Source organism: Stomoxys calcitrans, chromosome 5 (assembly GCF_963082655.1).
Source record: "Stomoxys calcitrans chromosome 5, idStoCalc2.1, whole genome shotgun sequence".
NCBI classification, from domain to species: domain Eukaryota; kingdom Metazoa; phylum Arthropoda; class Insecta; order Diptera; family Muscidae; genus Stomoxys; species Stomoxys calcitrans.
This window is the reverse complement of record NC_081556.1, coordinates 120,120,659-120,143,716: the sequence shown is the minus strand read 5'-3', so window position 1 is coordinate 120,143,716 and position 23,058 is coordinate 120,120,659. Positions and strand designations below refer to the sequence as shown.

General features: G+C 33.9%; 2 protein-coding genes across 16 annotated transcripts in view; one reads left to right on the top strand and one right to left on the bottom strand.

Moving 5' to 3' along the window:
• LOC106094039 (molybdopterin synthase catalytic subunit-like) overlaps positions 1 to 23,058 on the top strand; it is a 515,852-nt gene that overhangs the window by 26,784 nt on the left and 466,010 nt on the right. The gene's annotated exons all lie outside the window — the stretch shown is intronic.
• The window catches only part of LOC106089369 (ELKS/Rab6-interacting/CAST family member 1), a 289,868-nt gene continuing 282,857 nt past the window's right edge, over positions 16,048 to 23,058 (bottom strand). For all 15 annotated transcript variants that reach the window (XM_059370218.1, XM_059370205.1, XM_059370204.1 and 12 more), the window contains one exon: positions 16,048 to 21,526. In XM_059370218.1, coding sequence (XP_059226201.1) covers positions 21,491 to 21,526 — 36 coding nt within the window. In that variant the 3' untranslated portion in view covers positions 16,048 to 21,490. The remainder of the gene's footprint in view (positions 21,527 to 23,058) is intronic.

The window sequence follows — 23,058 nt, the reverse complement described above, 5'->3', positions numbered from 1 at the left end:
GTGGGCCACCGACACTTTGGGTCAAATATTTATGTCAAGTTCGTAGACTACTCTTAAATACCTTGCATTTGATACCCATGTTGTCCCAATCGATAAAAATGTCCGTTTGGGTTGATTTTGGGATAGGGCATAAGGGGCATACAATCGGTACGTTCATCTTCGAAATCTGGCGTTTTTGAAAATTGGTGTTAGGGGAAGGGGCGGACCCTCGCGGATATCACAAAATGAAGTACACTATTTTCACTGTGTGCCAAACTTTATCATCTGTGAAAATTTCATGAAAATTGGTTCAGCCGTGTTTGATTTCGATGAAATTTTAAATGGTTTGTCGGCATCTTAACCAAATATGATGAAAATCGGCCCATATTTGGATATAACTATGGATATAGTAGTGGAGTTGTAATAAAATATCATAATAAATTTTCTATGGTGGTGCGTATCCAATATGACCCATAATGCTATATGGTGTTGTGGTCTGTTGGACGACACTTGACAACTTCCACCCAGTGTTGCCGTTTTTGGTAGGTTCCTACCAAAATTGGTAGGTTTTTATTCTCTTGGTAGGTTGGTAGGTCGACTTCAAGTTTTGGTAGGTTTTTCCCATAAAATGCCAATTTACTTACTAAAAAAATCGCCGGGGATAACTAAAATTATTTCATTTCTTGTCGTTTCTGTGTATTCGTTAAAAGAGCAGAATAAAACCATGGATTTGGGGGGCCAATAACTGTGATAAGGAGTCTTACTGCTTCAAATTTCAGGAAAAAGGCCGTAAATTCTGAAATTGATTGTTGTTGTGCTGACAGTGTGTTGTACACTGAGGCGGCATCCCTTGCCTATGAAGGACTACATCGGGTCAATCCGGTACGTACGACCGGCTGCCATGGGATTGAAAATTGCAATTGATTGTCACTGGCATGAGTATTGAGGAATCTCTTCCAAATTTCGCAAATACTAGGTAAGAAATGCGACTTTTTAAACCATCATAGGAAGGGGGTATACCAATCTAGTCATTCCGTCTAGCCATGTCCGCCCGTCCGTCTGTCCAAATTACGATAGCGGTCGAACGCGTAAAGTTAGCTTGAAATTTTGCACATATACTAAATATTGATGTAGGTCGTTGGGGATTGCAAATGAGCTATATCGGTTCGGATTTGGATATAGCTCCCATATAAACCTATTTCCCGATTTGATTTCTTGAGCCTAAGGCTGGAAGACTCAATTTTTGTCCGATTTGGCTGAAATGCTGTTCGACTTAGCTGAAATTTTGCATGGAGTGTTCTGTTATGACTTCCAAAAACTTTGTCAAGTACGGTCCAAATCGGTCTATAACCTCAAATAGCTCCCATATAAACCGATAACTTCTTGAGTCCTTACAAGCCACACTTTTTTTGTCCGATTTGGGTAAAATTTTGAAGCTTTATTTTTTCTGGTTTGACAGAAGTTTGGCATGTAGTATAAACTTATGCCCTTCAATTTAATTTATTTTGCATACATTTTTAGCAAAATCCCAAGACTCCCAAGATTCGGTCCGGCCGAACTTAGCACGCTTTTACTTGTTTGCATTCCTTCAGTCGGTAAACAGGGCAACGTGGGAGCTACTTACAAATATAGCCAGATTCGTACTCAGATGTAGATTGTAATGAATATAACGACGTTCGAGCATGTATACTGCTTTGCGATCTTGGAAATTTATAATATGATGTGTTGCAAATAGAATGGCAAAATGACCAACTTCTCGGTGGTGGCTACAAAAAAAATATTGGTTTTTAAAACATTTAGTAGGTTTTGGTCGGGTTTGGTAGGATTTTTCCTAAATTTTGGCAGGAAATAATCTTGAGTGGCAACACTGCTTTCACCTACTGTTAAAAACTCAGTTGCAACCAAAAGTTGCTTAGGTTATGTATTACAGACATTCTGAAAACTACATCACCTAATGCACTTAGTGAAATTTTACACTTAATGTATCTCGTCATTGTGATTAGGCAAAGTCAATATGAAAATGAATGTTTATAACTAACTGCTGCTTTTACGCAGCAGAAGTATGTAAAATTCCTAACGCAGATGACTTCACAAAAGTAAAAGAAGACATTGCAAAATAACCAAAACAAGTCAGAAACATCATGTCAGAGGCACTTTTCACGATTACTTTTTTGAAAATTACAATTGCAAATTTGCCCATGAACATTTGATTAGGGAACAGGGGTAAATTTCTCGCATATCAATGGGTGCTATCCGATTCAAGTTTAAGGTCAATGATTTTATTAATATTTTATCATAAATAACAAGAGAATGCCCTAATAAATGAAATCAGCAAGTTTTCTTCTTCAACATCTATTATCTAAAAAAAGTAATCGTGAATAAATATTAATTTTCACTATGAAACGCGAACTTAAGATCCATCTTAAAGGAAAATTATGGAAAATGTTTACTTACGCAAAATTTAGAAGACCATGAAGAGCATCCAACAGGTTTAAAATTCTAATGAATTATAGCTACTTATCTTTCAATTATTCTTGAAATTAATGTCAGAAGGCTTATTGCAATTTGAAAAAAAAAAAATAATAATTTTAATCCTATGTGCGTCCACAGTGTAATAATAAAACAACTTTTACATGGGGGTTTTACTGTTGGTTGGCTTTTTTTGTTATTAGTTTATGAATAGTTATTGAGTTTTTCCTTTTAGTTTGAATTTGTGTTTTTCTGTATTACTTTGTTTAGAATTGCTTTTTTGTTTGGTTTTATTTCATATCTTTTAGTTGAGTTTTGTATTTGAATTGTTGTAAAAACGATGAGGTAAAAATTATTATGTTTGTTTTATTTCATTCATATACTGAAAACATAACAAAGATTTTGTTTGTTATTATTCTTCCGTTTGTTTAATTAGTAACAATAAAAAGTATGTATATATATATTGTTTTTTGGTATCTCTTTTCTTCATCTTCATCGATTTTTATTGATTTTTTAATAAAATGTACATAAATTCATTTAACTGTTGTATGTGGTTCTATTTATTTAGTGTTTGTGTAACATTATTTTCTGTATAATATACTTAAGTTATCATTTATTTGCTATATGAGTAAATTTTGTTTTAAATTAGTTTCCTTATTTGTCTCTATAATGTTATAATATTTGTTTTATATTAATAATATAAAACATACGGATTTAAACAATATTTGAGTTTGTGTGTAATGTTAATTTTCTTGAAATCAGACAATAATTGTTATAATTTAAAATTCGGCAAGCTAATGTATACAATTGTATATTTATTTTCAGTAGAAAAATTCCTCATAAGACGATTCTAGACATTATTGCATCTTTACAACATTAGAAGCGTCCATTGTTTTAAACATACAGTTACAAGAGCAACACAAAACACGTTTTATTATGCAAAGAGCCAAAATCGCTTAGACTTAAAATAAATGTGTATTTAATTGATCTAAATAATTGAGATTGAAATTATAGTCTTGGCAACATTTAGTCAATTTCTGTGAATAAAGAGCATTTTTTGGGGAATTTTGCCCATGAACATTCCATTAAGGAAAAGCGGGTATACTTCTTTCATATCTATGAGCGCATTTTGAATCAGTTATAAGCTCAATGATAATGAATCTCGCTTTTATTGCCGAGTCCGAACGGCTTGCCGCAAAGCGACAACAATCAGTAGATAAGTTTCAACAGCTGATTACGTAAGGTAATTCCCACACAAGTCTCGCCAGCACTAGAAGGATATAACTAGCGCGGAAAATTGTTTCTAATGTTCTCATCGGGATTTTAACACAGACGATCACGTCAAATGCTGACACAGTCAATATCAATAGAGAGAAGTCTCTACCAATCCCCGAATAACATACAATAGATCATATAGGATAGATGTCACTAAATTGCAATACATTATATTTTTTAAAGACTGTATGGATTGGACTCTCTCTCCCTTTCTAAATTTATACTATCTTGGTTCCTAGGTAATAGGTTACTTAGGACAGGCTGAAGGGCACGCCACTAGCAATTTCCGCTGCACTCGGAAATCTTAGGTCCATTGTGTTCGGCATAGAAGAAGGTAGGAGAGAAAAAGAATGACACACCATGGCACAAGAAAGCAAAAGGACAGAAAAATTAAATCAAGATCCCAGACAAGAAGAAGAAATTCTCACCGGGGAAGTATAGTCCTGTCAGCAAATTCGATATGAGCTATTTTCATTCGCTGCTGTGTAGAAAACAGCAAATTTCATATAGAAATAAGTAAAAGCGCCCGGGCCGAATCTTGGGAACCCACCACCATGGGTTCTGCTAAAAATGTATACAAAATAAATGTAGTTGAAGTTCTCAATTTTATTCTACATACCAAACTTCTGTCAAACAAGCAAAAATTAAAGTTTCTTGGAACCGAACAAGGATAATCGAGAGACCCGTTTATATGGGAGCTATATCAGGTTATAGACTGATTGGAACCGTAATTGGCACAGTGGTTAGAAGTCATAACAGAACACCGCACGCAAAATTTTAGCCAAATCGGACAACATTTGCGGCTTGTAAGGGCTCAAAAAGTCAAATCGGGAGATCATTTTATATGAGAGCTATATCAGGTTATAGATCGATCTGGACCGTACTAAACACAGTTGTTGGAATCCATAACAGAACACCGGACTCAAAATTTCAGTCAAATCGGACAAAAATTGCAGCTTCCTGGGGCTCAAGAAGTCAAATCGGGAGATCGATTTATATGGGAGCTATAACAGGTTATAGACCGATTTAGACCGTACTTGACACATTTGTTTGATGTCATAACAAAACACCGCATGCAAACTTTAGCCAAATCGGAAAAAATTCCGGCTTCCAAGGGCTCAAGAAGTCAAATCGGGAGATCGGTTTATATGGGAGCTATATCTAAATCTAAACCGATATGGCATTTTATCGCCCCTCCCTTGGGTGACCACTATAAATGACTGAGGAGGGATTTGAACCCGTATGATATGCAGACGATGTTATAATACGTCTTAGGGTAGGGATCCCAACCACCTATGCAGAAGGGCCGAAGGGTCTTGCATATGGCATATGACTGGGCTAGACCCAGGGGTCTCAAAGTTAACCGAGAGAAGACAGAAATATGCCTATTCACGAGGAAGACGAAGGTGGGCCAATTTAACGCAACACGTTTCCTCAATTAAACGATTTCGATACCTGACAAGGTCAAATACTTAGGTGTGATCTTGAATTGGAAACTTAATTGGGAGTGTCACATTCTGGAGCGTACTGAGAAGGCTCTCAGATATGGGGTACTATCTAGACGGGCCGTAGGATCGAAATGTGGCCTGAATCCGAGGATAGTCCACTGGCTCTACAGAAGCGTGATTAGACCAATAAATACTTACGCCTCTGTAGTTTGGTGGACGACTTTGGAGAAAAAGTGCAACGTTAGGACCATACAACAAGTTTAGAGAACATGTTGTCTTGGCATAGACGAGCGATGAGGACCACGACCACGAGGGCAATTGAGACTTTTCAAGACATCCGACCCATTGACCTGCAGATCAAATGTTAGGCAGCCACTGCGGCTATGAGACTTAAGGCGATGGGAGAATGAATTGAGGATGGGAGCACCTCATACCATCGCGGTATAATCGAGGCGACTATAGGAAAGGGAAGAGGCTTCCGATCCGATACCTTAGACGACACTTTGCATCGAGTGCGAGGCATTGCTGCCAGCGGCACAGTCTGGCAGAACAATAGTTTTGCAGTCTGACAGAACAATAGTTTTGCCGTCTGGAAATCAAAGCTAGGGGACAGAGTGGGGCTGGGGATCTACATTGAGAAATCAGGGACTAAGATCTGTTTTAGACTACCTAACCATAATACGGTCCTGCAAGCAGAGATCCAGGCGATCACGGAATACGTGATGCGGCCTGGTACTAACGTAAGAACGTCGGACAGAAACATGGCCATAAGGGCAATAACAACCAGGACGATAGGAAAAATAACAGTCTTGCAGTGTAAGAAGGAGATTAACGCCTTCTCTAGGATGACAAAATCCATATCGTTTAGGTGCCGCGCCATGACGAAGTGAGGGGCAATGAAAGGGCAGACGATTTAGTAGTGAAGGCCAGACAACTGCCGCCGATAAACTTGGTTAACCCGAAACCTTTCGGGCGGATGCAGTCCGATTTAAGGACGTGGGCGATAAACGCATGTAACACTGTGATCCGGATCGTAAGAGGACGAGACTATTACTGAAAGGAAGTAAGAAGGAGGTCAGTATAGCTTTTGGTGTCATAACAGGACACATAGGACTACAAGCTCACTTATGCAAAATCGGTGTGGCAAGTGATAGCATGTGTAGGGCATGTGGGGAAGATGATCACGTTAAACCGTGTAGGTTTTATTATGTCTTTGCAAATTTTTCAAACGTCCATTTGTCGCCAATAAATTCCCTGTAAAATGACATCTCTTGGGATTTCTGTTATTTCAACACTACTGTCAAATCAACTGTAATGCCACATGCATGCAACAGACGTTTTGCGAATGCGACATCAACGTATGCGATGGTTGTTAAAATCCGAATGTAGTTAACATGTCTTTTTGCACACATTAGCTATCCGAAGTAATAAATGTACTATATCAGTATTTGTAAATTATGAACTGTGTAAGAATTCTGGTTATTTTCCTTGTTTATTTTACAATTATTTTTATTGATTAGAGTTCTGTTTGTCTTTGGTTTTCCTTTTATTTGGATAATATAAAATTTTCTAATACCTAAATTTTAATTCCCAATTGTATGTATGTATGCATATTTTTTTAGTTGATAATATTTTCGATTTATAATATAAATACTGTAACGTTCTTTTCATGGGTTTTGTTTTTGTTGTTGTTGTAATTTTATTGTATTTATTAATTAAAGAATATACGACGGCGGGGATTATATGATTTTGTTGTTCTTTCTTTTTGTTATATTTTAGTTGTTCTTTTTAGATTTTAGATAACCACTACTAGATTCCTAAAGAAAATTTAAGAGAGATGGGTGGAAGGAATTTTTTTTAGGATTTAATAGTACAATATGTAGTATCTCGTAGCACACGAGATGGCGGGTTTGAGTCAGCGGAGTTCTATATTATATGGGTTTTGTTAGCAAATCTTGGTGTTATAATGAAATAATGTCTTCTTAGTAGCTTTGGGGGGTTTTTTTAGTCAAGCTTAGATTTTTAAATTAGGGTCTTGCTTTATTTTTGCAGAGTTATAACTAATTTATAAGATATGTAGTTTTGCTTTGTTTGTTTAATTTGCTTTTTTTGAGATAAGAATAGATTTTAGAAGCAAAATGTTGCCTACATATATATGAAATGAAAATGTTTTAAATAGATAAGTTTGTTGTTTTTACAAATATTGTCCGACAGGTTCCCTATTGATCGATCAATACCGATAATTCGATTAACCAAATCTTTTGGATCTCTTTCAGCATATGTTTGCTTTAGCTTAAGGCTGTAGGCTTGGAGGCGAAAGAGACATAAACCAAACTTGTTTGTTTCTCTCAGTGTATACGTGTAGTTTAGAAGTATAATACAGTTTAAGACTAATTTATACTTTATAGTTTTATGTTGAATATATATACACATAATAGGTCTTCTTATTTATAAGTGTATAATACATATTCTTAATTTTCACATTTACATGCAATATTTGAAAGACTGTAAGAGAGATCAACTCAAGGGAGATGCTCAGTTTTTGTGTGGTTGGTAGAGAAAATAGGATTAAGTATGTACGTTATTACAATGTTAAATTTACCTCTATACAATTGGTCTTATTATGACATCTTAGGTTTAATTTCTTTTGTTTTTTTGGAATTTGAGTATCATATTAGTGTATCTTTTTTTTGTAGATGGTTATATATTAATTTAGAAGTATTAGACAAGTTTTGGATTGCGTTTGTGTTGGATATTTTTGTAGGGTATGTAGAAAATATAAAGATTTTAAGCTATTGTTATAGTATTTTCATGTATTTTTATTATTCAACTTGTGTTTGTGTATTTTTATTTTATTTAAAGTTAGCTTAATAAGGCATATAAAAATTTGTTTACTTGTTAGTGATTGTGTTGGAATAGATGTGTATATATTTGTATATTTTTTTTATATGTATTTATGTGTTTTAATTAATATTATATTAGTATATGTTGTATGTTTATACACTTGTATCTTTTCATCTTTTAATTGTTTTAATTTTCATAATAGTGCTTTATCTTTGGTTTTAACTGTTCAAAAAACGTTGTTAAAATAAATAGTTTGTTGTTCTTTTAGTATTAATGTAGTTTATTTATTTGTTTTTATGGAAATCAATAATAAGGCCTTAGTGTATGTGTATGTATGTTCTGTTTTTTGTATATATACTTAGTAATAACAATTTGTTTTATTCTATTTATTCATTTTGTTTTGTTTCATCTAAAGCATATTCCATTTATTGCGACTTTTAATTATCTGACAGTTTTTACTGTTATGCTAACACCTACTTGCTGACATATATATTTATCTACACAGAGAAATGTTCTATACATTCTTTATTTTCCCAGATTTTTTTTAATATAACATTCATAATGTCCTTCATATTGTTGTTAAGTTGGCTTTTCACTGTGAACATTCTATTTGAAAAGATTTGAAGACAACAGGTAGCATAAATTGTGCTTTAAAATGTTGAGAAACAAATTTTAATATTCTAAGAAGCTTTAGGATTGAAACTGTAAATAATCCTAATTACAAAGGGGTTTCTTTAAATTTCAGTTAAGTAAGAATTGATTTCAGCAGATACTAGTGTAGTGTAGGAGTAGTGTTTTAAAACGACGGTTTTCAAGAATTTTAGATTTTTCTTTAATTACAAGCTATTAAGTCTATCTGGAAAATTATGTCCAAGTCTCATCTTGCAAAAGCAGATGAGGTGGTACTTGGAGTGTTTGAGAGAACAATTCTTTGTAAAATGCTACTTTGGATTAAGTAAGCAATTTAGAAACAAGGCCACCACTTGACAGTCGAAGATAACACTATTCAAGACACTGATACTACCCGTGTTGTTATATTGTTATGAGGCATGGATACTTAGGAAAGGAGATGAGTCAGTGCTTGGAGTGTTTGAGATAAAGATTCTTCGTAAAATATATGGACCAGTTTGTGTTAATGGAGTATATAAGCGTCGTATGAACCACGAGCATAGTTACAAGTATCAAAATACAACGGCTGCGTTAGCTAGGCCATGTTGTCAGAATGGATGAAGAAGCTCGAACAAAGAAGTTTTTTGAAGGCAAACACGGCAGTACACGCAAAAGTCCGATGGAAATATCAAGTGGTGGGAGACACCTCGAAACTTGGTATGAGAGATTAAAAAATGAACGCAGAAGATCGAGGCGCTTGGAACGCTATTCTACGTTCGGCTAGTGGAACAAATGTTCTGTCATAGCCAATTAAACATAAACAAACAAACATCCTTCGTAAACTATTGGGTTTCCCAAAAAGTAATTCGGACTTTTAAAAGAAAGTAAATGCATTTTTAATAAAACTTAGAATGAACTTTAATCAAATATACTTTTTTACACTTTTTTTTAAAGCAAGCTAAAAGTAACAGCTGATAACTGACAGAAGAAAGAATGCAAATACAGAATCACAAGCTGTGAAAAAATTTGTCAACGCCGACTATATGAAAAATCCGCAATTACTTTTTGGGCAACCCAATAAATAGACCAGTCTGTGTTAATGGAGAATATAGATGTGGTATGAACCACGAGCTGTATGATGAAGATAGCAAAGTTAAACATATCACGATACATCGGTTACGTTTGCTAGGTCATGTTGTCATGGAGAAGTTCCAGCAACGAAGTCTTTTGAAGGCGACCATAATAGAATATGGAAAAATAGGCAAAGTGGAGAGCGAAAACTCGAAACTAAGTGTAGAGATAGGAGAAGCAGCGCAGAAGATCGACATCTTGGCTCTTGGACATCTATTCTACTTTCGCCTAGAGGAAAACATTTTCTGTAATGGCTATTTAAAGTAAAGTAAGCTTCACAACTAAAAATTAGCTTGTGGGTTCTGGTCATATGCCCAACCCTTTGTAAAATAAAAAGCTGCTGAATTGACCACTACAGGCAAAGGAGTTGGAAGGCTGGAATTTTTCCATTGGCGAATTTTGTATATTAGATAGTTATGCAACGCTTGTATGAAAGTGATAATTACAGTTGATCGATATTAGGTCCTGATAATCGATAAACTGTATTTATCACTGGTAATATCTTTTAATCGGCTGGATGTGCTTTTGGATCTCTATTAAATATGGTTTACCTCTATTAACCGTAGTATAAATCTATTAACCGTGTATCACACACATGATTGTTTGATATAGAATTCTGAGATTCCCCTTTTCATTTTGATTTAAAGTTGGGTTTCAAATTATTGAGTATCAAAACCAAAGAGAAGAGTATATGTCTAATGGAGATTCCTAAAATCAGACGAAGGCAACTTAAAAAAACCAGAAATCCCGACATGATTTCCCACATGATCTAGAGCATCAGGTTCAGCGCTACAAGAGAGAAACTCTAGATCAAGCGCCATATCAAGCGGGTCTAGACAACAATCATGCACATGCGCTAGCAAATACAGTGAATAGTTACCGGGTGAATGTGGTCCTTGAAGAACGACCGCTTCTCATTGCACCTGAAGAAATTGACCTCCCCAGGCAAACCAGAGTAGCTCTGGCTCAATTACGATCTGGCAGATGCAGCCGCCTCAACTCCTACAAAACAATGATTGATGGTGACATGCAGAATGTGTTTCCCGATTGTGATCTGGGACCACACTCAGATAGACGCGCTCTTTCCGGACCCAGATCCCTCTGTGTGCACTCTACCTTAGTCGTAGAGTTCATGGAATTGAAGATTCAACAGAATCAAGCAGACGAAAGATAGGACACAACACACTGTTACAACAATAAAACTAACTTTAAATAATTGCAAATTTTACCCATGAACATTCCACTAAGGAACAGGGGCAAACTTCTCACAATGAGTGCAGTCCGATTCAAGTTTCAGCTCAATGATAAGGGACCACCTTTTTATAGCCGAGTGCGAACGTCGTGCCGCAGTGCGACACCTCTTTGGAGAGAAGTTTTAGATAGCAGAGTACCTCACAAATGTTGCCAGCATTAGGAGGGGAAACAACCGTTGAAAATTATAATTATATATATATGAATTTTGAAAAGCTATCAATAAGTTATACGGAAAACCTCTATTAACCGTGTATTCGATTTTTTGTGCTAAGCTCGATCTCGAACAAACCGCATAATCGAGTTTCAACTTCAGATCAATAAAAATGATGAACTGTAGAGGTGGATAATATTGGCAGTTATCTATGCTCGAATTTGCAAAAGCACACGTAGCCTGTCATACTATATAATAGTCTGAACTACAACGACTATTTTCCCACCTGTATATATGTATACGAGGGCTGCAATATAACATTCTGGCAATCATGAAATTGCCAATTGTGATCGTCATAATTAGAACAAACCGCATAATCGAGGTTTAACTGCAGATCGATTCAAAGACGAGCTGTAGAGGTGGATTGAATAGCCAGTTATCTATGCTCGAATTTGCAAAAGAACACATGGCCTGGCATATTATCTAATAGAACGCATTGTCATGAAGAACAATGATTCGTCTTTTCCTGTTCGTTTTTTGAATTTCTCCCAAGACTTCAGGCGAACAAATTGGGATGTACTACTCAGAATTGGCCGTCCTAGGTTGGTCAAGCGGAACAGTTGCCAAATGACCAGTTTTGTCTAAGAAACAAGCAACCATTTGCTTCGAAGTGCTTCTTCCACGAACAACTTTCTTTGGATTTCTTGTCTTCGAAGATCCACACGAACGATTGTTGATTTGTCTCAGCTTATACGCAAACGTAGTTTGAAGCACCGTTATCGTAATTTGTCAACTTTTATTCGAACTAATCGACACGAGTCTTGCTTAAAAGATTGGCAAGACATTTTTACGGCCAGTTGTTCATGCAATATCGAACTTTTTGTCGAAAACGTAAGGTAATGGAGTTAAGGAGTGAATGTAACTCATGTCAATCGACATAAAAACTCTAAGGAATCTAAGAATTGGATTTATACATTTTGGTGGTATAATGCTATACTTTTTATACATACACCATTTCAAATAGAATATCACTGTGAAAAACCAACGTATTAACCATTTCAAATATTAAGAATGTTTGTCCAGATAGGAATTGTGTTGTAATATTATTATACTGCCTTTCCGCCAATGTTTTTGTTGGTTCTACACCATTTCCCAGTGAAGTAGGAATAACAGGGGGCGAATTACCGCATGCGTGAACGAGTAGAATTGTTCGAAATTTATTGTGAATTATGTATTTCTTTATTTAAAAATAATTTTTGATTTATAAGTAATGCAGTTTTTTCAAAGGATCATGATTTATTAAAAAGTTTATAAATGTAGTATAACATCCATTAAACACGAGATGAAATTTCATTCGATACGAAAGCGCTCTCGATAACGTATGCGGTAATTCGGTCCCAGGTGTCCAAGTGAATTTATCTCTTTGATGGACGACCCGTTCAATCTAAACCTAAACAATAAATACAAAATAATTACTTAGTTCATATTAGTCCATGTGATCAACTAATTCAATAATCTTTAACAATTATTAATCCTTTAACCGTTCCAAAAAAAAAATTATTATGTTATAGTTTCTATGGTCAATGTTTTCTATACCGACGTTTTTGCTCTTTTCATACTAGTTCCCTAGATCTTATTTGAATAACATTTTGTAAATCGATTAAAAAAATTGAGTATTTTAAACCAACACAACAATAAAAAATCAGATAAAATTCAATAAAAAGTATGTAGGAAAATTGATGGATTTTCTCGCGACAACAATAACAACATTTGTTGCAGTTTTGAAGAACAATCAGATCCCCAAAAACTAAATTTTTTCTGCATCTTTGGAAACAAAATATTAGCTGGAAAGCGACTTTAGCAAACATGCTGTACTCTGTGCGGTTTCTTTATGAATATATGTATGTGCTTTATAAGGCAGTAGATCTATGTTTCGGGGTATTACAAACGGAATGACTGGACTTGTAGAGGTACTAATCTTCCTATTCATCCCATATAGTATATGTTATATTGTAAGCCATGATATCCCAAGATGATTTTGTGATTACTCCCAACATGCTAGCAAAGTATGTACTTAATTGAACCATATGGATTGGCATATCTCCCACATAAACTGATCTGCTAATTTGAGTTTCTTTGAACATAAAGGCGAATATAACTTACCGAAAGCAATCCATGGTGAATATTCAGGCCTGTTTTGGTTTTTGGCTACTAAAAGTGAACAATTTTCTTTGCCTTATTTCTTGCAAACCTTAAAGCAAAAACTAGCATCTGTGAAAATTTCAGGGAAATCAGTTCAGTCATTTTAGAGTCTACTCGGAACAAACAAAGCCCAACAGTTTAATTTTTATACCATCCACCATAGGATGGGAGTATACTAATTTTCACTCCATTTGTAACACCTTGAAATATTCGTCTAGTCATCAGCACTTTGAAGACAAGTTAAACACAATGTGATTTGCTTTGTCGTTTGTGTGAGTGCATGAGTTTCTCTAAAAACTCTTGCATTATCTCGGGAATTCAACATATCCTTATTTACTCTAATCCTATGATATAATGTACATTTTTAAGTTTTTATAATATTTCCAGGTGTACGTTAATGCATCCATATCCAAATCAGGCAATTTTTAAAGTAGGCATGGAATATGCATTATTATTAATATTGCTATTAATGATTACTTACCTCAATAATGATATTGTTATACTGTTTTATGCACGTTTATGTTCTGTTATTTCACACTTTAAGAATTGTCTATGGACTTATAGTAGTTAAACACAAATATGAGAGCTAATCATAGCCACCGCTGTTAATATAATCACTTTTCCGCCTTTCCCCATGTTGTAGCTAATAGAAACTTCTAAGCAAATCTATACAAACGATAGAAGTACAAAAAAACAAGGCGTATGTATAAGGTGTCCGCATCAACCCAGCTGATAGAACTTGATATGTCAATTAATTTTTGAATTCGCCTTACAAAAATATTGAATTCAAAATAAATATTTTTTTAATTGATTTTTGTGTTTTCTGCTCTTATGGTTCTGAAACTTAGGCACGCATCTAACAACCTCAATCGCTGCAAGTTTCGCTTAGGGAACTTATACCCAATAGATCCATTGTGTCGCCCCAAAAAGATTCAAAAACCGCAAAAGAACATAGATACAATTTACGTCAGTACATTGTCAGACATTAGAATGAAGAAGGAGCCGACATACATGACAAAGCGGCGACCAGGCGGGCTGGAGAATCCCCTCCAATCTGCCATTCAAAGCTATAGGGGTCAAGAATCGCGCAAGGACTATGTACCTGAAGATAGTTTATACATAAAAAAAGGTGTTCGTTTAGCCATAATTCTGCAAATAACCTCGCAATTTCGGGGCAGTAACACAATAGGTGCTAAACCGTCTACAACTCCTCATCCCCACAAATCAAACGTAAGTCAGTCATTTGTCCAGCGCGATGTCAAAGTCCTGCAATGAGAGTGATAGGTTCACACCATCTAGGAGAGATCCCCTGTAAACACGCTAAGTTACCTCATATTGGTGAATAGAACAAACTTAATATTTCGAGGGATACATCAAGCCCAATGGCCAGTATTGACGCACGGGCACACACCATAATGACAACTTCATACTCGTAACCACGAAACTTTAACTGTTCTCTTCAAATAACCTGATTGGCCTCTAGTCACAATTTTCCTATTTGAGCGTTTTGATCATCTTCACTTGGTAGCTATCTACCTCTACAAAAACCTGGTGAAAACAATTAAAACCTGCCATCTTGGTAGTTTTGTGGGTTTAGCCATTGGAGCTAATGAGAATTGTGTACTTTTTCAAATTTGTTTTTACTTACTTGACACATACAAATAAATAAACTTCTTGCTCTGATTGGTCGAAGCAAATTTGCCCGAAATTTCAAATGTCATGGCGAATAGAATTGTATTCGCCTTGCTTAGAAATTTTGACATATCAAGTTCCCAAAAAAATGCATTGTTGTAGCAATTCGCCGATGCGGCCACCCTGTTAAATACGCCTTGTACAAAAAGTATATTCGCGAAACTGTCCATAAAAGTCAAATATTTAAATTTTTAAAACAATTTACCTATTACTAAAACAATTTACCTTAAACTAAAACTATGTACGAGTTTTGAAGATAAGAATTCGCACGCAAACATAATTATTATCTAATCTCATTTCGCGAAACTTATGTTATTATCTGTCATAGTACTTCGTTCAGTGTTAAGATCTTTTAGAAAAAGTTGTGATACATTGCAAACCAGCCCTGTAATAAAATTTCTTGAAAGCATTAAGCCTTCTTGATTAATTAATAAGTGTTACTGAAGGTTGCAAGTAACGACTTCTGCAAAAAATGTGAGGACGTCGAGGAATACGAGATAATAGAACATCTGCTGCCAGTGCAGGACACGCATAGCATTTGTTTGAATTTGTTTGAATTGTCGGATGTGAATGTTCGCAAGTCTAAGGCGATCTGTATGGTTCAACGGTAGGAATTAACATAGGTTAGTAGGCATCTTCCTTTTCCTGTTCCGAAAATGTCTGAATGAGTCTGACTGCAAACTGCCACTAAATCCTAACCCACCTGCCATTCCATGCGTTAGTAGTCCTTTTCAAAGAATGATATAACATGGAATGGTATAAAAGAAATTTTACAGGGTGTTCCTCACCTTTCAATAAATGTAAATTCTTTCATTGACTTTCAATTTTGTGGGATAACAAAAAAAAAATTGAACAAAAATTAAATAAAATATTTTAGCAAGCAGAAAGTATGATACTTGCCAGTTCTTTCCTTAAAAACCCCATTGGGAAATGGTGTAGAACTATAGTATAGAATTAAGAAAGTTGATAAGAAACTAATTAAAAGAAATCAAATTTAGATTTGTGTTTATCTTGTTTATTTCGAATTGCTTTTTGTATTTTATTCATTTATTTATTAATATAGTTAGTATTATAAAGTGAAACTGAGACAGTAAAAATGAATACATTAAGTTCTTAATTTGTTTTGTTTTCTTGCGGATATTTTTTGTAGTTGTTGTGTTTTTTGTTATTTTTTATACTTCCTTTAACATGGCAGTGATGTCTTAAAATTTACAAAAAAAAATTTATTCAAATTTTTGTTTGCTTTATGTTATTTTGCATCATGTTTAGTATTTTGCTTTGTTTGTTCTAAACCCAAAGTAACAGTAAGTTATAGTTTTCTAAATAAATTGTGTTATAGCTTTTCGTCTTGTTTTTGGTTTCACTTGAAACTGTGTGTGGTCTGTGACTGAAAAACAAACTGATAAATGTACATAATTTGTCCTAGTGCTGAAATAATGTATTATCCTTATGGAACTTCTTTTTCTTGTTGATTAATTATTTTTGTTGTTGTTGTTATTTGAAATTGTTGCATGTCCTTTTTGAATTTAGTAGATAGGAGGGGGTGTGTGTGTGTGAATGTTTGTGTCTGTGTTAATAGTATCTATGTTATGTATGCTGGGTTTATAATAATAATTTAATGTATTTTAATTAATTATTATATATGCATGTTATATGTTGCTTTGTTTTAGTTTTTTTTTCTTCAATAGTTATATAACTACTTACAATTTGTTTTGGATACAATACAAGAGTTTAGCATTACTTTTATTTCATATTGATTATGTTTTTTAATTGTTTTGCAAAAACAAAAGTTTTATTTATGGAACTAATTCGTACAAACTATAACAATGTTAAATAAAATATGATAAAAAGCATTGGCAGAGAACTATTTTATTAATATTACAACGGAATGTTATTAGTGAATTTGGTTTTGAAAAATGTTCTAATTTTTATGATTGGAATTTTCGGAGGTTGCTGCAATAAAGGCATTCAGTGCTTGGGTTAATCCATGGAAAAAGTAATATGAAAATTCAAAATCTTTGAAGATTTTTATAGAAGCTCAATTAATTGAAATTTTTTAAGGTATTGTAATTCTGATAAATGCCAGAGAAGAATCAAGAGGTTATTTATATGTTAACTCATAATATTTGAACCAAAAAATTTTTTTAATGATAAGCTAATTTGAAAAAATTTTCGCCTCATGTTAAAAAGTTAATTATATTTTATTTTCATAAATTAGAAATCTGTTGTAGTTTCCTTAAATGTTCCTTAAAGAAACAGCTAAAAACTTCTCTTATATCAACCAGTGAAGACTTTTAATTACTACAACTTTATGGTATCTTGAAATGTGTAACTTTGGGTTATAATGACGTTGTTATTTCATGAGACTTCAACTGCAATATCCTGGTTGATTCTTCATTAACCAGGGCTAAGTTATCTTCGAACCTTACTGCTGCTAATCAGAAGAATCCTAAACATTTCCCTTCAACAGTTCTATCAACAAGTGAAGACTTTATGATGTCTTGGAATGCGCAACTTTGGGTTATAATGACGTTGTTATTTCAGGAGACTTCAACTGCAATATCCTGGTTGATTCTCCATTAACCATGGATAATTTAACTTTGAACCTTACTGCTGCTAATCAGAAGAATCCGAAGCATTCCCCTTCAACTGTCAACAAAATTTTAGATTTATTTCTTATTAACAATACAAATATTCCACACAGTTAAATGATCAAACATTTGTTCCATGTTTTTAAAAACACGATCTTATTTTCCTTGCATATGACTTTACCGTACATAAAACTAAGGAGACGTTTTTCTAGCGAGATTTTAAAAATTTGGATTATGCAATCTTGAATGATAAAATATGACAAGTTAATTGAGATGAACGCTTCTTTCTGTCCAACAGCAGGTAGCTTTCTTGTACAAATTTATAATGAGGTGGTCCCAATTAGGAGACTACCAACAACTAGCTCAAAAAAAAAAAATTAGTGGATATCGTTAAAATTTCAAAGTTTTGTCTGTCAAGAATTAGCAAACACATTTCAACAACTAAAATCATTAGTTCAATTAATAAAATTGTTGAGCACCAACGCTTTTCACATACAAATACAGTTGTTGAGTTTTTTTGCGGTGATTATTTTCTGAGTGGTCTTCATCTGATACCACATTTCTACTTTCATGTGTGGAAGATTCAGAAAATAACATTTTTTTTTTACTTCTTTACAATTTCGCCCCAAGAAGAAAATAAAAAAAAAAAATCCTGATATTCGCTTTAGACTAAAAAACATAAGTTATAATTGACAAATATAAAATCTTCGCTTTAGAATATTATTAATCTTTCTTTAAGAACTCATTGAAATAATCTCTACTTATACCGTTTTTGTGGTCGTTATGCTTGATTAAATTCGAAGTGGTAGATCCTTAGCGTTTAATGAAAACAATAATGGCCACATATCTCATATAACCTACGCAAACGGTTTGGAAAGGGTTACTTAAGATGTAATAAGGTTAGAAGATGTGGAAGAAAACATGATAAAATCCGTAGTTTCATGCAAAGATTAAGATGATAAACGGAATACCTTTGAAAGATATGAAAGAATTGAAATAGGACAAAAATCATTACTGAATTTCGGAGTAATGATTACATGCTCCAAAAAAATATGATTAAACACTCGGAGCATGGAGTACATAGAAAATATGCAGCTTTCATGAGTTGTTGATTTTAAATATAGAAACAAAGCTAGATGGAATATTGCAGAGGAATATAGCAAACACAATGAGATTATGGATTGGAGAACAGGGATTGTTTCAGAAGATATTGCTCAGAAAAAAAGCAACTGTCCGTGAAGTGGTAAATGGTGATTGGCTTACGTAGATTTCACATAGTCCTAATGCTTGTGTTCAACCTACAATTGCTGAGCTATGAAACTGTAGACCGGTCAGGCTAACGAATATTTTTCACAATGATATTAATGAGTTTGCCCCTGTTCCTTAGTGGAATGTTCATGAGCAAAATTTGTATTTGCATTAATGAGGATGAACATTCCTTAGTGGAATGTTCATGAGCAAAATTTGCATTTGCATTAATGAGGATGATCTTAAACCAATCACCACCAGGGGTGAGATATCAGTGTCTCGATTTGTCTGAAAAGCTGGCAATTTCTTTTCTTCAGAAGTCATAGAAACAATCTCTCCTTTCTAATAACATTCTCGTGGTCTAAATCAACCGTTTTGGTATCAATTACCAAAAAATTACATAGTCTAAAGACCGAAAAAGATTCTAAAGACAGATGACGAAACCAGATTTTAAGTTGCTCCAAAGCCTTCAAACCAGGGATGATAATTTTGATACTTTGGTACATATTTTGCTACTTTTTGAACATCGAAAATACCGAAAATACTTTTCGAGAATAACCATTTTTCATTATATATATTCGAAGACTGAAGAAAGGAAAGAGTTCTAGCATTATCCATCGTCATTAGCAACAAAATTTTTCCTAGTCCTAAAGTATTTTCTTAATATTATCAATGATATCAACCTAGAAATTCCGCCAGACGATAGTAGATTCAGCTTCAGAGATGAATATTAAAAAACAGCACAGTACATAATTTTTACTTAAAAACATGCGGTGAAGATGGAAAAAAATGTCATCCGGGAAAATCGTTATGTGTGATGGCTCTGGACCCGAGAATGGCGGATAATCGAGGTTCGACGACTCCCTGCTAATATTGATACATTTTTGTTAGTAAATAAATTGTCAAGTAGTCATTATATTAAGAGAGCCTATATATATTATAGTTGGAAACTGAAAAAAATTACACTTAGCTTTCATATAAACGTAAAATTCCCAAAACACTGCATGCCTTCTTAATGGTTATTTGCCAGGACTCACTAAATAAGATTGATTGAGAGAAATTTTTTGAAATTTTCTCAATTCTCGTCACTTCTTCAAGCGGCACATTTGACATTGTTTTCAACAAGTGACGCAATCTTCTATTAGTGAATCCTGCTGTTCGCATAGCTCTCCTTCCAATTTCTGAATTGTATTTACATGTGTGTGGAATTTTGTAATCTGAAACATATGAGGACAAGTTCTTTTATTTTCGATTAATATTGTTGGTTAAATTTTAAATATGTCTACGTTAATGTTTGTTCGGTATTTACTGTGTGTGTTGTTATTTCATGTTTTTACTGCCGCATTGGATCTTTTTCTTTTGTTCTAATTAATCTCATCGTATATTAATTTTATTGTTTTATTTACTAATATATACAATTAATTTTATAATATAATATTATTTGTTTTTATTTTAGTTGTTTAATAATATTTAACTTTATCTCACTTAAATAAATTTACTAACTATAACAAATTTGTGGGGGGAGGGCGGGGTTTTCTATATGTTAATTATTGTTAATAATAAGGTTATGATTTGTTGTTATTTGTTTTCTTTTGTTTTGTTTTTTTGTGGGTTAGGGGGATTTCGGTAATTTTATTTAATATTAACTACTAACATTTTTGGTTTGTTATTTTTTTTGTTTGCCTTTTTCAAAGTGAATATGTATTTCTGGGGGGTCATTGGGGGTATTAATGGGGGTTTTGGTAATGCTGTATAAGTTTTTCTTCAATTATTACATATATACTCGTATATTTATTTGTTTATAAATATATATGTATATGTTTGCTCTTTACTAATTTTCTTATTCATCCATATGATTTGTTTCTCTGTTTATTTGACAAATATAGTAAACTATGGTTTTTAATTTTTGTTTATTTTTTAATTTTATGATGACATCACATTATGTTTATATGTATATATATATATATATATATATTTGTATTTGTTTTATTATGTATATATATAAATCTTAATTTGTTTTATAGTTAAACCAATTTTTTTTTCATTATATTTTCTAGTTTTGTTTTTTTTTTTGTTACTATCAATAATTTAATCCAATTCTGTGGGCTTGAAATTTTTGAAACTCAACAGGAAATAAGATTCAAAGATTTCCAACTTACGTTTTTTTGTTATTAATTTTAACTTAATTATAAATTTGAAAGCAATCAGCAGTTGTTGTTGTTGTTAATTTGTATGTATAAATATCGAGTAGAAAAAATATTCGAATTTAAGTTTTGTTGAGAGAGTTGGTTTTGGTTGTTGGTTGGTTGTCTTGTCTTTTCATTTTTGGAGAGAGATAGAGATAGAGGGAGAGAGAGAGAATATGTGGCAAAAATACTGAAGATTCAATGATATATTTTTTGTTGATTTTTTTGGGTTTTCCCTTTTTTTTGTTTGTTGTTGATTATTTTTTGTTTGTTTGTTGGTTGTATTTTCGAAGAAAGCAAAGAACATTAATAAATGTACAAATATAAGTATAGAAACTGTAAACTGTAGTGTCGTAGATTAGTGTAGAAGAGTAATTTTATATGAGTAATTGTTTATAACTATGTATATGTTTAGAAAAAGCTCTTTAAGAATCCAGCTGGTCCAGCCTGTAAAATAAACAAGAAAGAAAATTACAACAAATTGCAAAAATCGCAAATAATTATTAAATTAAAAATTAAAAAAACAATAACTCATTCTTGTTCTATGTTATGTTTATCCCATTTGCCACTAAAAAAAACATTACAATATAAATTAATTATGTCCAATGTTGAATATAGTGCTTTCTAGAGATTCCAGTTGAGAATTTTAGGTCCTAGCATGAAATTGGTGAACTAAGTATACATTTTTATGAAATTTATTACAAAACCACAAACTGTACCCTGCACCACTATAGTGGCTGCAATAAATGTGTAGTTCGATTCAGAAATTCCTGATGATTTAGCATATCCATGTCGGGCTGTCCGCCTGTCCTTTCTGTCCCATAGGATGAGGGTATACTAGTCATTTCGTTTGCAGTACCTCGAAATATTAGTTTAAGACCCCATAAAGTATATATATTCTTGATCGTCTCGACGTTCTGTTTCGATCTAGTATGTCTGTCCGTCAGTCTGTCGAAATCACGATAGAGGTCGAACGCGTAAAGCTAGCCGCTTGAAATTTTGCACACATACCTAATATCGATGTAGGTCATTGGGGATTGCAAATACGCCATATCGGTTCAGATTTAGATATAGCTCCCATATAAACCGATCTTCTGATTCGACTTCTTGCGCCCCTGGAAGCCGGGATTTTTATCCGATTTGGTTGAAAATGCAAAATTTCAATGTAATGTTCTGTTATGACTTCCAACAACTTTGTCCAAATTAGTCTATAACATGATATGCTTAAAACTACGGAACCTATTGTGGACACCATGGTAAGAGTAGGACATCCAGCGAACAGCTCAAATACAAACAGCACGCCTATGTCAAGGGAAGGTCGGTGGAGACTGCCCTGCCCGAGGTTGTACATAAAATAGAAGAATACTTTGATGCCAAAACGAACACCATGGCGGTATGCATTGACATCGAGCGGGCTTTTAACAATATGCGGACCGACACACTGATCCAATCTTTAGACCAGTATCGGGTGGACCCGGTTCTTAGAGACTGAATAAACCATATGCTTAGAAAGAGGTGGATAAATTGTGTGTCTTATGACATAAATTTAAGGGAGAAAGTAGCTCAAGGCACGCCACAGGGGGCATTTTATCGCTACTCTTTTGGATGAGCACCATAAATGTTCTATTACGAATACTGACTGAGGAGGGATTTGATCCCGTCTGCTATGCAGAAGATATTATAATACTTCTTAGGGGTAAGGATCCGAACCAGGTATGCAGAAGAGCAGAAAGGGTCGTGCATATGGCATATGACTAGACTAGACCCAGAGGTGTCAATGTTAACCCAGAGAAAATTGACACCACTTTTCCTCAATAAGTCGATTTCGATATCTGACAAGGTCAAATGCTTTGGTGTGATCTTTGACAGGAATTGGTCTATAACATGATATAGATCTCATGTAAACCGATATTCCGATTTGACTTCTTGAGCCCTTACAATCAGCAATTTTTGTCCGATTCGGCTGAAATTTTGCATGA